A 14,200-nucleotide genomic window follows, 5' to 3' on the forward strand; every position below is an offset into this window, starting at 1 on the left:
TTACGGGGGATATATTTTCGAATCGCTGAAATCAAAACGCTGCCCCACGACTGTAATGCATGGGTGCTAATATCGCATTAAGTGATGTCCGGATGAATGAGTTTACTGCCCTGAGCCAGTGGTTAAAATTCCACATTTATCTGACGGGGGCCGAGTCTCACCATAGGACAATCGTTGTTGACTTACTCACAACAGTGGTAGTTATTTTTATCGACCCCAGTGGGGTGATGGGCTGAATAAATCTCTTTTACTGACAGAGCTACCCGATTTCTATAGCAGTTTTTCAACTCCAGTCCGCTCAAATCTCCACGGTCCGGATTTTAGCGATTACCATTACTTTCTTTGCTATGCAAATGAAGCCACACTGAATACACTCCATGCTACCTGACGAGGACCTGGAGCGGATTGTTGCAGTCGCGAGGACTGGAGTTAGGAACGCACCGTTGCCGAGCACGGCAGGGGCAGGTTGCATTAATGATGTTACAAATTCGGTGTGATTCTAAACTCTTATACACTACGGGGGGGGGGGGGGGGGGGCGATTCACACACGCACAACTATGTAGTGTAGAGAGGTTCAAACATCAATTCGTTTTCTTTGGTTCTTTCGGTAAAGTCACATAGATAGAAAATAAAATACAAAATAGTGAGTTTTTAGTTTTAAAAGTGTTTAATATTTATTTAAAAAATATCTACGTGACTTTACCGAAAGAACCAAACAATATGAATTCCTGCAGTCAAGAAAGTTAAGTCGAAATCGAATCAATTCGTTGTTACAGCAAAACTAATATTGAGGTGGATGGTAGCGCCCCTGGTGGCATCCAGGAGGTCGCCCGGACTAATGACATGTGACGCAGACTGATCGATCTCACGTCGATTAAAGGTCAATAATAAATAATCGATTGATTACATGAATCGCCACCACCCCTCCAACCATAAACATGAATGACAAGCAATATATAACTCAAGTAGCCAAGTATACGCATCTCAATGCTTTGGTGGGGGGGGGGGGGATCAATTATGTGCTATGTGATTAATAATTGTAAGAGAAACCTATTAAAATAATAGATATAATATATAATGTATCATTATTTTAGCCATTATGTATGAACGTGTACTTTCGAAAACATTTACAGTGTTGATATCTGAATTTTTGTTTGCACAAAATGCACAATTTTTTTGTTTATCTGGAGCTGCCTGTTATTTGCACAAATCGTAATATAAAACTATGTCACTATTGCCCCCTTTGACCGTGCTTATTCCTCGATGCCAAAGGGCAAAGGTTGTGGCTCACGGACACAGCGGTTGTGTTTAGTTTTAATAGAGAGTCGCGTCGTCGCCATGCAAGTTGCACCTTGCATAAGAACCACAGGCGAACCGGTGCTACCGTCATTTAGCCATGCTTTGCTGGCCTCTATACATTTGGAGTGTTTCATAAATTATAAACGTCAGGGTCAAGGGGGTCAACACAACCACTCCCCATTGATGCCACCAATACACATCACCATCGCCTCTTTCCTTATGCCAGAGATCCATTAGATGTGAGATCCATCGTTCTTCGACTCATCATCAACACCACCACCATTTTTGGCTTAAGACAGGACCGCAGTCTCATCGCCATCATCGCCGTCTGGATGTCCCAATGTTACACGGGGTCGTCCTTTCATTCATGGATTACTTATTGTCGAACCACAACCACCACATGCTCACAGCTCCGTGGCGGTGGAGCAGCTGCTTGGGTTTAGTGGCTGGTGGTTTTTCGTGGTGGCGATTGGTGAGGCTGGTGGAGGAGGTGGCTGCGAGTGGTTGGTAAAGTTGCGTGGTGTGATTGCTGCAGAGAGAGGTGGTAGGGGTTGGTCAGGATGTGGTGGTGGTCAGTATGTGGTGGAACGAACAAGAGGTGGGGTGAGGTGGGTTTGGCGTCTTGCTAAGTGCGTGTTAGAAGCGGTGGTTGTGCACTGGTGGTAAGTGACTTGTGGTGGATAGTGTTTGGTGCTTCGTGCTGATGATGGTGGGTGGCGATTGTCGAGTGGCAGCCGTGCACATTTGCAGTGTGTACAAAAAAAACAGGCAGAAACCAAAGCTGTTGAGGTGCCGATCACTGTGTTTATGATTTGTGTTGCTTGTTTGTTAAGTACATCACCAACCACTTGCAGTTTCTACAGTAAGCACAAGAACCACTTAAAATCGAGATAGTGCTTTAAAATACAATCAGTTAAAACATCACAAGGCACAGGAGTCTTGTCATTGGCCTCTTGCCCCCCCCACACACACACCGGTCAAGCAGCAGTGCTCATGATGACCGCACGTGGTTAAACAACAGTCGCTATTCCAGTTATACGTGCTCACTTGTTTAATGGTTTCACAACCCATGCCCAGCCCTGACAAATCGATGAATTATCGCAATTTGTGGTCACGATTCAACAAGTCCTTTATACTATATGTGTGTATTTATAAAAGAAACTGTGAATGCGGCAGCCGCTAGTGGCCACTAGTGGCTGCAGGGGGTCATGTGACCCCCATAACATACAAATTGTGAAAACGCAAATCGATTCCAAAACACGCAATCGGATGCACGCAACAAGGGCTTAAGAACTGAAATTCATCAGCGAATCGATGACATATCGTTGCACCTCCACTCGTTTGCATGTACATCGCCACGCATGCGCAAATGTACACAGAGCGCCTTTCGCATGTGCGGTGATTGTTAACGACTATAGTTTAACGCAACTGCACGTTACGGAGGGTGAAACATCAACAACAACAACCTGCATCACGTGTGCGCGAGTTTCCAATTTAAGACTGAAAATAAACCAATGCTCTTTGGGTAAGACACCAAATGCCCACCGATTGTCTCTTTGTAACAGACGATGACAAACGAGAGTTATTTTTTCTTCGATCAAGACATCGTCGCCCGTCAATCGTGATGGAAACACAGGCCAATCGCAGCATGAGCCAGCGGTCGCAAACGCAGGGTCCACACCGTTTAAAAAGAAAATCACGTGCAGGGAAGATGACGAGGAAGGGAGATTCAACTTAACGCTAAAGCACACGCACTCAAACCGGAAGTTTCATTACAAAAATACTGTTTCCCTCGATCATGTGACGCCCATGGGCGCAAATCCTGCACACTTTCGATGTTTGGTGCCGATAAAACTGACCTCCGATTATTTTAACTGGCATCCATGTGTGTAGAACTTCTTTTGCACCGTACGTCGCACAAGCGTGCCAATCTGAGGTGCGAGGGAAAGTCAACAAACGGGAGGTTTGTAGCGGCCGCTTGTAATCCCAAGTGTGCTTTTCTCAACACGCAACCTGACATTCAAATCCCAAGCTTTCACAACGCACCAGCATCATTAACTTTCTGAAGATGCCCACAGTAAAGTCATTTCTTTCGAAAAATGAAAATAGGTTTTAACTTTTCCGGCAATAAAACAGATGTTAAGAGGTTCAAACACCAAGTCTGCATTAACCACGCGAACTTGTGGTGAACATGCTAACAAAGATGCTCTGATAATTATAAATGCATCGTCTTTGAAATTGATTGGCCTACACCAGAGGCAACCTTCCTTACGGCATAGTCTCACCAGTGTCAGACCAGAGCACGCCAAAAGGCGAACAGGACAAAGACAATGCCACCATCAGAGCATTTATAGCTCGGGGTGAGCAGCTAAATCATGGGGCTTATTTGCCTGTATCAAAGTATAAAAAATAAGAATAGGTTTTACCTTTTCTAGCAATACAAAAATGATGATAATGATAATTCCTTTAGAACTGTTTTTTTGTGTTTAAGTTTGTTGTCCTTCCCCCGCACCTCCGATTAGCACGGTTGGCTTACGTACGGCGCGAAAGAAGTTCAACGTACGTACGCGCACACGGCGCACGGTGAAAACAAAAGCTCAAACACGCATTCCCAACCGGGAGAAGTCTCCGACGACTTCCGAGAATCCGAATAAAACAAAACTTCCGTTCACTCTCCGTTGACGTCTACTCGAGCATCGTTAGCAAGCGGCCACACTTCACGACACCGCGCTTGACCCGCGTGCCGAGGTTCATACCGTCAAGCAAGCCTCACGACCTGCAACAGCGTAGGGGGAGGGGGCCCCTCGTCCAGCAGTGGATTGTCCAAAAGGGCCGTGCGTGTAAAACAGACGGCAAGCTGTTGTCATTCGTATTGCACCAACACTCGTCCGAACCAGAAGATTGGGGTTACTTTGTTTGTCAATAGAAAGTAAACTGTTATAGATTATTTTAACACATTTCCAAAAATGTAGAGACTAGTCAGGGAGTACAAATACAGATTTTTTTTTAAATCCATTACCTTACAGCAACATTTGCACGGAAAATCATTGCAAAAGAGCCGCCGGGTATTGCTCAACTGCCTTCCTGTAATCGGATATCGCAAATGTGCGGCTCGGAGAGCAATTTCCCTGGGTTTCCTTGACAAGCGTAACCCTGTGCGATCCTGCGCAGCCTGAGCGCGAACCCTGACCACCACCAGGGCGAGGCAATGGAACGCGCCCTTTACCTCGCCGGCGTCTTCACAGGCATCGTTACGTCGGAGTCACGCCCCACCACACGCCACGTGGCTCTCGTCCAAAAACTTCACCAAACACTACAGCGAACGCTCATTAACCTCCCACAACCACCGCCACCACCGCCACCACCACCGCGACTACCACATCAAAGGCACAGATCCCCCGTAAAACATGAACAGACTGTTGGGGCAAGTTCCGTCAGCGGGCACGTATGAAGGCCGGCACGGTACACGAGGGGGTTGGTGGCCAGAATCACGCCCGGTCACCGCCTTTGTCTCCCTAGCTGGCGATGTTTACGCACCGCCACCAGTGACTCAACCGAGGCCGATTCGACCGAGGGGATGGCCCAAGATCGGTTCAGATAATCGTCACTGGTATAGGCCGCGAGCGGGAATCGAACCCGGGTCGCCGGGTTCATAGCGCGGCTGCACCACCGCTCCCCGCACCACCAGCACCGATACACGAGCACGGAATCCACACGCTTCTGCTTGCAGGAGCCACCGGGATGTGGTTATCCGAGAGTAACAACGAATTCCATGCAAATGTTGTAAATCGACTCCATAGCAATACTTTACCCTCAGCCCGACTCATGCACATGAAGGGTCGTCGGGGTAGAGTGGGCGAGACCTCACGCGGCCGGAGAGACAGTGCCGTCCGGGTAGCGAAATGTCGGGCTAACTTGATGTGGACTGTTGTAAAATCCTAATACTGCAATTGTGTCACAGTCACTTTTCAATCCACTGCTGGATGAAGGCTTCCCCACGTCAAGCCAGTTTTATTGGACCATGCTAAACCACGCTCGTCAGTGTGGATTGGTGAAGGAGCGCACAAGTATGGTGCAACAATGGGTTGTTCTGCACTGCCCTCTGATGTGCACAATGTAGACAATTCAAGCATTATCCAAGCTCATCAGTGTGGGTAGAGTGACACTCAAGACTGGCTCATAAATTTACTCGCCACCAATGTTAGCCATGCATGGGAATCCAACTCAAGATTGTTGTTTTTCTAGTGCAGTTTGCTAACCACTGCACCGTGTAGGCCTGTACAGTCACTGCCATGATTGGGGGACATGCAAATTGATTCAAGAAAATCAATTATTATTTTCAGAAACATTGTGGCGCATCCGTGGCGGTCTCGGGAACGGCACGTGATGCTTACGAGTCCATGTGAATCGCTTCTGGCGCGCACGCGACTCGTTGGCACGCACGGCGAGCGGCAAGGGATCCGTTTTGAAAGCGAAGAAGCAGTGAGTCGTCGGCGCTGAACTACGTGAATGATAAAACGCGAAGCGGACAGCACCGTCTCCCTACGGACGACTTGCGCGCCAGCGCAATGCTACTGCTGCGGGGCGCGAGGTTGCGACAGCCCAGCGATCCAACCGTCCGCTCGGAGCTAAAGTAACGGCGAAGAGGAAGACGATAAACAAAGCAGCGTGGCGGCGAGTGTACACATCGCACACTTTGTCCTCTCGTCTCTTGTCCCCTACCCATCGGGCCAACTCGGGTAAACACAAAAAGTCGAGGTGCTAACGACACACTAAAGCGTACCCACAGCTACTGCGTCTTCAAAAAAAAAAGTTTCCGCGAAACGAAGTGATGCTCGTCCATGCAATTACTAGGGGTGGAACGCACATCGCGATTCCGCGTCGACCGGTGCCGCTCGATTCAAGAATCCTTTTGTTTTTACTTTGTGTCAATGAAAGGTAGCGGCTTCTCTGAAGTGACTGCAGGGGTGTCCAGAGCCCATGACATCAAGGGATTGAAAATAATTGATTCTTAAGTGATTCTTAAAGGCTTGTCGGTATGGGTTAGTTTAGGGTGGGGCAGGTTGCCCAAGACCGGTTCAGGTTATCACTCGCCACTTGTGTTAGAAGACATGGCCTGGAATCAAACTCAGACGGTTGGGTTCAAAGCACAGTTTGCCAACCACTGTGCACCAAAACTTACAATGTAGGCTCGTCGAAAAAAATAAATTCCCACACACACACAGACGAATTGATGCACATATTCACGAGCATTAAGAATCCATAAAAAATCTACGAATCAATACATTGTTCCACCCCGACTAATTACGTGGCACATTAGTCTTCCCAGAAGGCAATTGTCTACTCTGAGGTCATCACAACCCTGACCCCTGAACCCTAACCCTGTCGCCCCCCATACCCCTTCTTTAAAAACAACCGTGATTTTACCCTGATGTCGACGCATTGCTTGTTTAATCTGGCACTGGGTGGCAAATGTACACCACGCACGTCCGTGACTCCACAGCCAAGTCAACAACGAAACAGCTGAGTGCCCTGGCCACCTGGCTTACCACAGCTCCGTTAAAGATCTGCCTTCAAACGAGTCTCATGTTGTAAGTAATGAATATACAGTATATGTTTAAAAATATATATTATATCGATAACATTTCGTACTGTTTGGGTAAAACGTTACTTTTTATTTTTTGTTTTACAATTTTTTTTTTATTATTATTGCTATTGCGGAAGCTTCCACGTGAAGATGTGACTGCGAGTTCCGCTATTATACCTCCTTCACTACGCGAGAGTTCACGAGGGCAGCTGTAGGAACAGAGCAACAGTGCAGCGCATGTAGACCCTGCGTGCGCGCGTCTGCGCAGAACATTCACGCTGGTTTCTGTTTCATCACCTGGAGGCAATTTCGTGGAACTGTCCATCGCAGTAAAAAAAAAATACACTCTAAAAACAATAAAAGCCCCGAGCGTTCTAAAAGTTTTTTCGGCGAATGAAAGACACCAGCAAAAAAAATAAACCCTGCTTGGGATTTCCCCAAACCACCTCCTCCCAATGCGGGCAAAAAAAAAATCAAACCCAGCAACAAAAAAATAATAATCAAATAAAAGTTTACAAGAGTTGAATTTCATAGCAACTAGGAGAGAGCAATGGCAGCCACATAGAAAGACAAGTTTTGGCAAGCCCTTCTACAAGCTAGTGGGCCACAACAACTCAGCTGGGTCATGGGACACCACGACGAGAAACTTCTCTAAAATTCACACAGCGGCAGACATGTCGGGGGGACCCCGATAGAGAGGACCAGTAGGTTATGAAATACTCGTGTAGATTTTTAATGCCCACAGAGCCACTGACCGGGTTCGCTCGCGTCACCTGAGCACGGCAAGGGCCCTTTCGCAAATCGCCCCGTTCGTTTGTGGTCGTGGCTGTACTTGATGAGGGTTAGCGGAGGGAGCAAAAACGCCTCCCGATTCCAGTTGTGACGAGGCCGACGCGTCTTGGTTTGATGCCGGCGCCAAGACCCAAGAAACACTCCCGACTGCGCAACCCAGCACGCCCGTGCAATTACGCAAACTCTTTGGGCAGGCACGCACGGAAGATGCTCGGTGCAAGAGGTGGTGTTCAAGGCCACGCGTGGAGACGAAGGGAGTCCAGGCCATTTGGGATCGATGAGATCAAATGGACGTCAAAAAATATGCCGGCACGGAACCCGCGACTAACTGCGTCGACCGCCAACGTCGGAACCAAGACTGTTGCTCGAGTCGGCCGCCAGCAAAGGCGACACAGAGAGCGGCCCACCACCAACATTGCTTGGCTTGCGTTTTTCCGACCAGGTTCACTTCGATGCAGACACAATGATTCTCAGGACGAGAAGGGGAAGCGCGCCATGGCGCTTACAGCAGACGCTGTCCAACGTGGAACCGAACTCCTCGTCCACGCGCACATCTGTCCGTCACAACCCCTTTCCCCGTTGCCTCGCTCGCCAATGCAGTCTGTAGCTGCTCGCCGAAGCCGACCTGGCGTGGCGAGCGAGCGAGCATCCGCGCAACCGGGCTGGGAGAGGGGGGACGACGACACCGGCTCAATTGTTCGCAGTTGCCGTCTGCTGCGGCTTCTGCAGCACGGCCGGCAGACCCGGCGGTTTTTTTTTGCGACGCTTGTTCAGGAGTGGGTTGCTCGAGTCCTCCAGCGTCTTGATCTTCACCTGTTCGTAGTCGACCCGCATCGTGGCCAGCGCGCTCGTCATCTCGTCCTGCGCACGCGACGCACAAGCGACGGGCACGTTCGCCGAGTTATTAAAGCGACTTTGTCGTCGCCGCGATGCTCCACAGCCGTGCCGCTCGCGCCGAACAACTCGGAATCCTGCAAGGAGCCTTCGGTCCGAGGCTATTGAGCTGCAGGGATCTGGACTACACATCAGGGGGCAGCACTTTGCCCACCCGCACTGCCACATGGCAATCAAGTCAATATTTAAAATTAATACATTCTCACAGGTAGAATGTGCCACAAATTAAGCAAAGAAACAAATTTCACGGGAACAGATTTTGTTTGTCCAGTTGTTGGCAACCGGGCTGAGACCTTCAACGCCCTATGCCTGAAAGTCCAGTCGATTACAGGCGGCTGGCCTGGATTAGAACACAGGACTTTAGCAGTGCGGGCAAGCGAAGTACTCTGATCTTTGCGCCACCTGATCAGCTCTAAAAAAAAAAAAAACTAAATATTCATCCGCATCATGAGCACATGCAGACCTATCCTCCAGCGATCCGTCAACCCCACTGCCTGAGCCCCAACAGACTGCCAGTGAGCAGGATGACCAGTACTCAGGCTAGCGTGGTAACAGTAAAGACTTCACATGATGTTACCTTCACATCTTCCCAGAGCTCCTTCTCCTCCTTAAGCACCCGGCTGGTGTGGAGAGGCGTCTGTGGCACCTCCATTAATTGCTGCAAATTAGAATTAAACAAACGCAGATCAGTCATGACACTTTCTCTGTGCAACTATACAGTAAAAAAATTGCAACAACAAAAAAACAATATCATTGCCTCTCAACTACCCGAGTGTCTTCTTCTTGGTTCTTTCGGTAAAGTCACGTAGAAGGGAAGTAATAAAATAATAAAAATAAAACATAATAAAACAATTCTCACGACGTTTCGGCCACAACGCAAGCAGCCGTCCTCAGGTGAAGAATGAGACAATACCCGAGTGTGTTAAGTGAAAATGTTCAATATGTTTACGCGTGTGGTGGTTTAGTTATAGACTGTTCCTCACTCGTCAAGGGTCAGTGACTCAGAATTCACGTGGACCACAAAAAACATTGAGCCGATCCCGTTAAGAAGCAATAAAACCTGGTGCCACATGTTACATCTTCCTCCCCATTCTAGGAAAGTAAACGATAAATAGGCGTTTATAGGCGAAAATATTTTGCACCGTACCGTTTGATCGTAAAAAAAAGAAACACGGGTCGTGAAAACAATTGAGAATGCAGCGTGACACACCGTTCGTTTGGCTACTAAAATACCTTGAGGCCAAGTCAACGATGAATCGACAGTTCTGCTTTTGTGTGGCTGATGTATATGCAGAGCAACAACTACAATTTCACACTCAGGTGGTCAAGCGATTCAACCGCATGAGGAGCAGCGGAGTGTCTTGTTGTGAATTGTTACGTGAAGTTGCAATTAGCAAGCAGCGAGGGGAATTTAGGCAAGAGGTGACACTTTCAACAGAGGTAGAAAATGGTGGGAAACCAATTGTTTGAATGTTCTTTGAGATGTCACTCGTTTAACGGAGGAGAGAAGTGAGATCTCCCAAGCCTGGATTCTGAGAGAAGGCAGAGGCATGGGCAACTAGGAAGAGTAAATTCCAAACAATAGCTGTACAGGGACAAAGATCCCCTGGTTTAGCCTACAAAGGCTGTCGGGGCAAGTGCTGTTACAACCTATGAAGGGCAGAACTGCATTCTAGGCGGGGGAGTCATTCCGTCTCCCAGCTAAGTCTCCCCAGTGTCGATGTTTTGCACACCGCAGCAGCAGCTACTCATGGAAGGCTGAGTCTACCTATGGAAAGGCACGGGACAGGTTCAGATATTCACTACCGATGATGGGAATCGACACGTAGGTTCACCGATTTTATAGGGGGTAGTGATTACAAATAGGCCACCGCTTTCCCTACAACAACAACCGCCACTCACCATTAAGTGGCGGTGAATTCACCACGGCGCTTGTGCCATACTAGACGCACTTTGAGATCACGTGAAATGTCAAAGCCCCGCTCGCAGGAGGTCACGGAACAGACCCAGGTGCCATGGGTTGACCGACTGAGATGACAGATGTACCAACTGTGCTTCCCACTGTGCCAACTTAGTTGCGTTTTATCCACCCGGCGCTCTGCTCGTTGTTGTGAGCGTCCCTCCTCTGCCCTCGATTGTTGCTCGAGGGCAACTGCCTCCAACTCCCCAGCAGAGTCCATCATGAACCTCCTACAGAAGCCTTTCTTGACACTGCTGGTACCAGTCATCAGCAAATCCAATCAGCTCCACATCCTTCTGTACCACATCAGTCCACCTCTTCTCTAGCCGTGCCGCACCCGTTTAGCCTCATCTATCCAGCCAAACAGAAGCTGCTTGGTCATGCTGTGGCTGGGAATACGCGGGCTACACGACCTGCATGTAGCTTTCTCTACACACACACACACAAGCAAGCACTCGCGCGTCTGCGTCAGCGCTGGAGTGAGGTTACACAGCCTGACTGGGAAATCCGAGCGCAATGCGGCAGCACGTACGTTAATCCAGGGGTGGTTCATGAACTCGGCGATGGTCATGCGTTCCGTCGGATCCGTCTTGAGAAGCTTTCGGATGACCTGCTTGGCTGCGAGCGGAGCACAACGAAGTGACAGAATGGCACCGACCTCTAGCGCATACGTACAGCAAAGCCTTAAGAGACAGTTGGGGCAAGTGCTGCTTGCGGGCATCTATGAAGGCCAGCACCGCACACGAGGGGGTGGGTGGCCTAGCCCCACGCCCGACCGCCTTTCTCTCCCCAGTGGCGATGTTTACACACCGCACCGGGTACTCATTTGAGACCGAGTCGACATAGGGGAGGTCTCAGTACCAGGCTCGCTAACCGCTCCACACAAAGACAAACACGCACACAAACAGGCCAAACGCGGTTGGTGGCTTAGTCGCACGAGCGATGTTTTTGAGGCCGTCTCGCTCACCTTCCTCGGACACGGCCGTCCACTCTGGGCTGGGAACTCGTACTGGCCCAGGCGGATGCGCTTCTTCATTCCGGGGGAGATGGCGAGGCCGTGGTTCGAGTAGAACGGAGGGAACCCGCACAGCCTGGGGAGGGGGTGGTCACACAAAAGCCGGGTCACGCCGTAGAGTGCCATTAGTGTGGATGACCCTGGTCCCCGCCATTGGACTGTGTAGTTCGCACAGCTAGGTAAGAGCCAACAAGAGTGAGAAGTGCCTTCTCGATACTCACTAGACCCACGACATTTTGACTGAGCGCATCGCGCAAATGATGACGATAATGACGACTGTGATATTGATGGTGACGATGGCGATTAAGACGATGACGGCGATGTTGGTTGTCTGCTACTGCAGAGCCAAAGCGCGTCTCCGTCGCGCGGTGCCAAATCCGCTGACGCAAAAGTGTGAGAAACGACGTCTGGCGGCAAGCGCGTTGACTTACAGGATGTACATGATGACGCCGAGGGACCACATGTCGCACGACTTGTCGTATTTTTCTGGCCCCAAGACTTCTGGAGCTGAAAATAACAAACAAAAAACCACAACACACGAAACACGTCGGCGTACGTAACCAGCCCCAAGCGCTGCACCCACTCGCGGTGCACAGCAGGTGAGAGATTGTCGGTTGAGGGTGGGTTAAAATCAGGTGCCTGCCACAAAAGCCTACTTGGCACACGTCGTGGCCCTGCGGGAGATAGACGCTCACGTCAATGACAAATACAAATCATCGCGGACGGAAATACTCGATGTAGAAAAATCAATTAAATGGCGGGTGTGATTTACATGCACGACCGCGTACTGTGTGTGCTTGAGATCAGGTGGGTAGGCACGCGGAATATATTTTGTGTTTCCGCGGCATTCTGAGACTGCTGCTGTGGCCTACGCACGTGACCCTGAATATCAGAGGGAAGGGTTGGAGGATCACGCAGACTTTGTGCAACTCCCAAACCGAATGGGCTGTCACGTGACCACGGAGATAGAAATTCATCTGTGAGCTTTTAAGTTGAGCTCCCAGTTTCCTCCCACGTGAAGCCGAACGCTAACTATTGGATTTGGAGAAACATCCCAAGCAGGACCACGCAAGGCTCTGCCGAGTCAAGGACATTCACATTGAGCATTAATATTACGAATGAGAAACTTCATCCCCAGTCAGCCCCCTTCCACATATGCACGCACGTACGTTGAACTTCTGTCGCACCGTACGTAGCCAACAGTGCGAATCGGAGGTGCGGAGGAAGGACAACAAACTACACTAGGAGCAGTAGTGTAGCTAGAGAGATGGGGGGGGCAAATTAGATAGGGAGCCCCACCATTGAATTCCTTGCAACAGAGGCCCATGCCAGCCAAGCTATGCCACAGTCACACAGGCATCCCAAATACAACTAAAACTAAACTATTTTTTACTTTACCAAAGAAGGCCCACTGAGCTATGTAGCTCTTCTTCAGAAACGGCCTGGTTATCGCAAATGATAGCTCAACGAAGTGGCTCATGACGTGGATTTTAAAAGCAGGTCCAAATACTCAAAAACGCACGTTGATTTTAAATGCGGAGGGAAAAACTGGAGGACCCGGAGAAAAAGGCATGCGACCACAGGGAGAGAGAGAGAGAGACATGCAAACTCCAAATATACAGACGTCAGGATCGGGATCTCCAACCCCAGACCTCCTGTATACCAGGTGGGGTCATTAAAATCTTACCACCGTGGCACCCCACGCAGCCCTCCACATCCGGGAGAGGGTGCACGCAGGGGTACAGGAAGAGAGACAAGCAAGGAAGATACCGGTGAGAAGGGATCAGGGAAAGGAATTGGAAGAAGCCGAGGTGAGACCAGGGAGGCGAGACTTGAGGAGGACCAATCTTAATTTTTGGAGCTTTCGTGACTGCAGGAATTATTCTTTGGTTTTTTCGGTAAAGTCACGTATAAAGATAAAAGAATAAATTAAATAATAGCATACGACGTTTCGATTGCAACACAAGCAATCATCATCAGGTATAATGAAATAGCGACATAGAATCTAACCAGAAAACTATAGACAAACATGTAAGCAGACAGATATCACCAAGATACATAGAGAGAGCAACCCAGGAACAGAGAGGGGTGATCGTCTCTGTGGGGTGGCCTTAAATAGACAGAGGGGGGGCGAAGGCAGAGAGAGGAGGACCGGTACGGCAGGCTCTCCGCGTGACCGGTGGTGGGAGTAAGGAAGAGGGGGGGCCGACTGCGGTGAGCTGGGGGGGTACGGCGCAGGCGCGCGGCGCTCACCGACGTAGTAGGGCGTGTAGCACGGCGTCGCCAGCGAGTTGAAGCTGAGCGTCTCCTTGGCGAAGCCGAAGTCGGTGAGCTTGAGCACGGGGTCCGATCGCCTCGACGTGTACAGGAGGTTTTCGGGCTGCGCCAGCGCGAGCAATGGAAATGTAAGGGGGGAGGGGGAGGGAATTGTAAAAAAAAAAAGAGGGGAAAAAAGACGAGGAATTTATAAGGCGTTGCTCTTACAGGGGCAATTTTAAACGCGTTGCATTGACCTGCGGCTTCTAACCTAGGGGAGGAACCCCCCGCCCCCCAGCGGTAACCATCTCCGACACGACACAATGAGACTTAGGGGGGCTTGGCAAAGTCGCGCATTTTGATGATCAGACTGAGCGCTGCACAACGACTCGAGTCT

The 14,200-nt window shown here is 49.6% G+C and overlaps 1 protein-coding gene across 1 annotated transcript in view; it reads right to left on the reverse strand.

Annotated features, from left to right (window-relative positions):
- Positions 1-2,083: 2,083 nt before the first annotated feature.
- Positions 2,084-14,200, reverse strand: part of LOC133349427 (MAP kinase-activated protein kinase 2-like) — a 46,269-nt gene continuing 34,152 nt past the window's right edge. The window contains 7 exon segments of the mRNA XM_061562847.1: positions 2,084-8,539; positions 9,150-9,230; positions 11,065-11,150; positions 11,500-11,529; positions 11,532-11,623; positions 11,979-12,054; positions 13,801-13,927. Of these exon segments, the coding sequence (XP_061418831.1) occupies positions 8,369-8,539; positions 9,150-9,230; positions 11,065-11,150; positions 11,500-11,529; positions 11,532-11,623; positions 11,979-12,054; positions 13,801-13,927 (663 nt within the window). The 3' untranslated portion in view covers positions 2,084-8,368.

This window comes from Lethenteron reissneri, chromosome 30, assembly GCF_015708825.2.
Source record: "Lethenteron reissneri isolate LAM-NWPU_2019-01 chromosome 30, ASM1570882v1, whole genome shotgun sequence".
In the NCBI taxonomy this organism is placed as follows: domain Eukaryota; kingdom Metazoa; phylum Chordata; class Hyperoartia; order Petromyzontiformes; family Petromyzontidae; genus Lethenteron; species Lethenteron reissneri.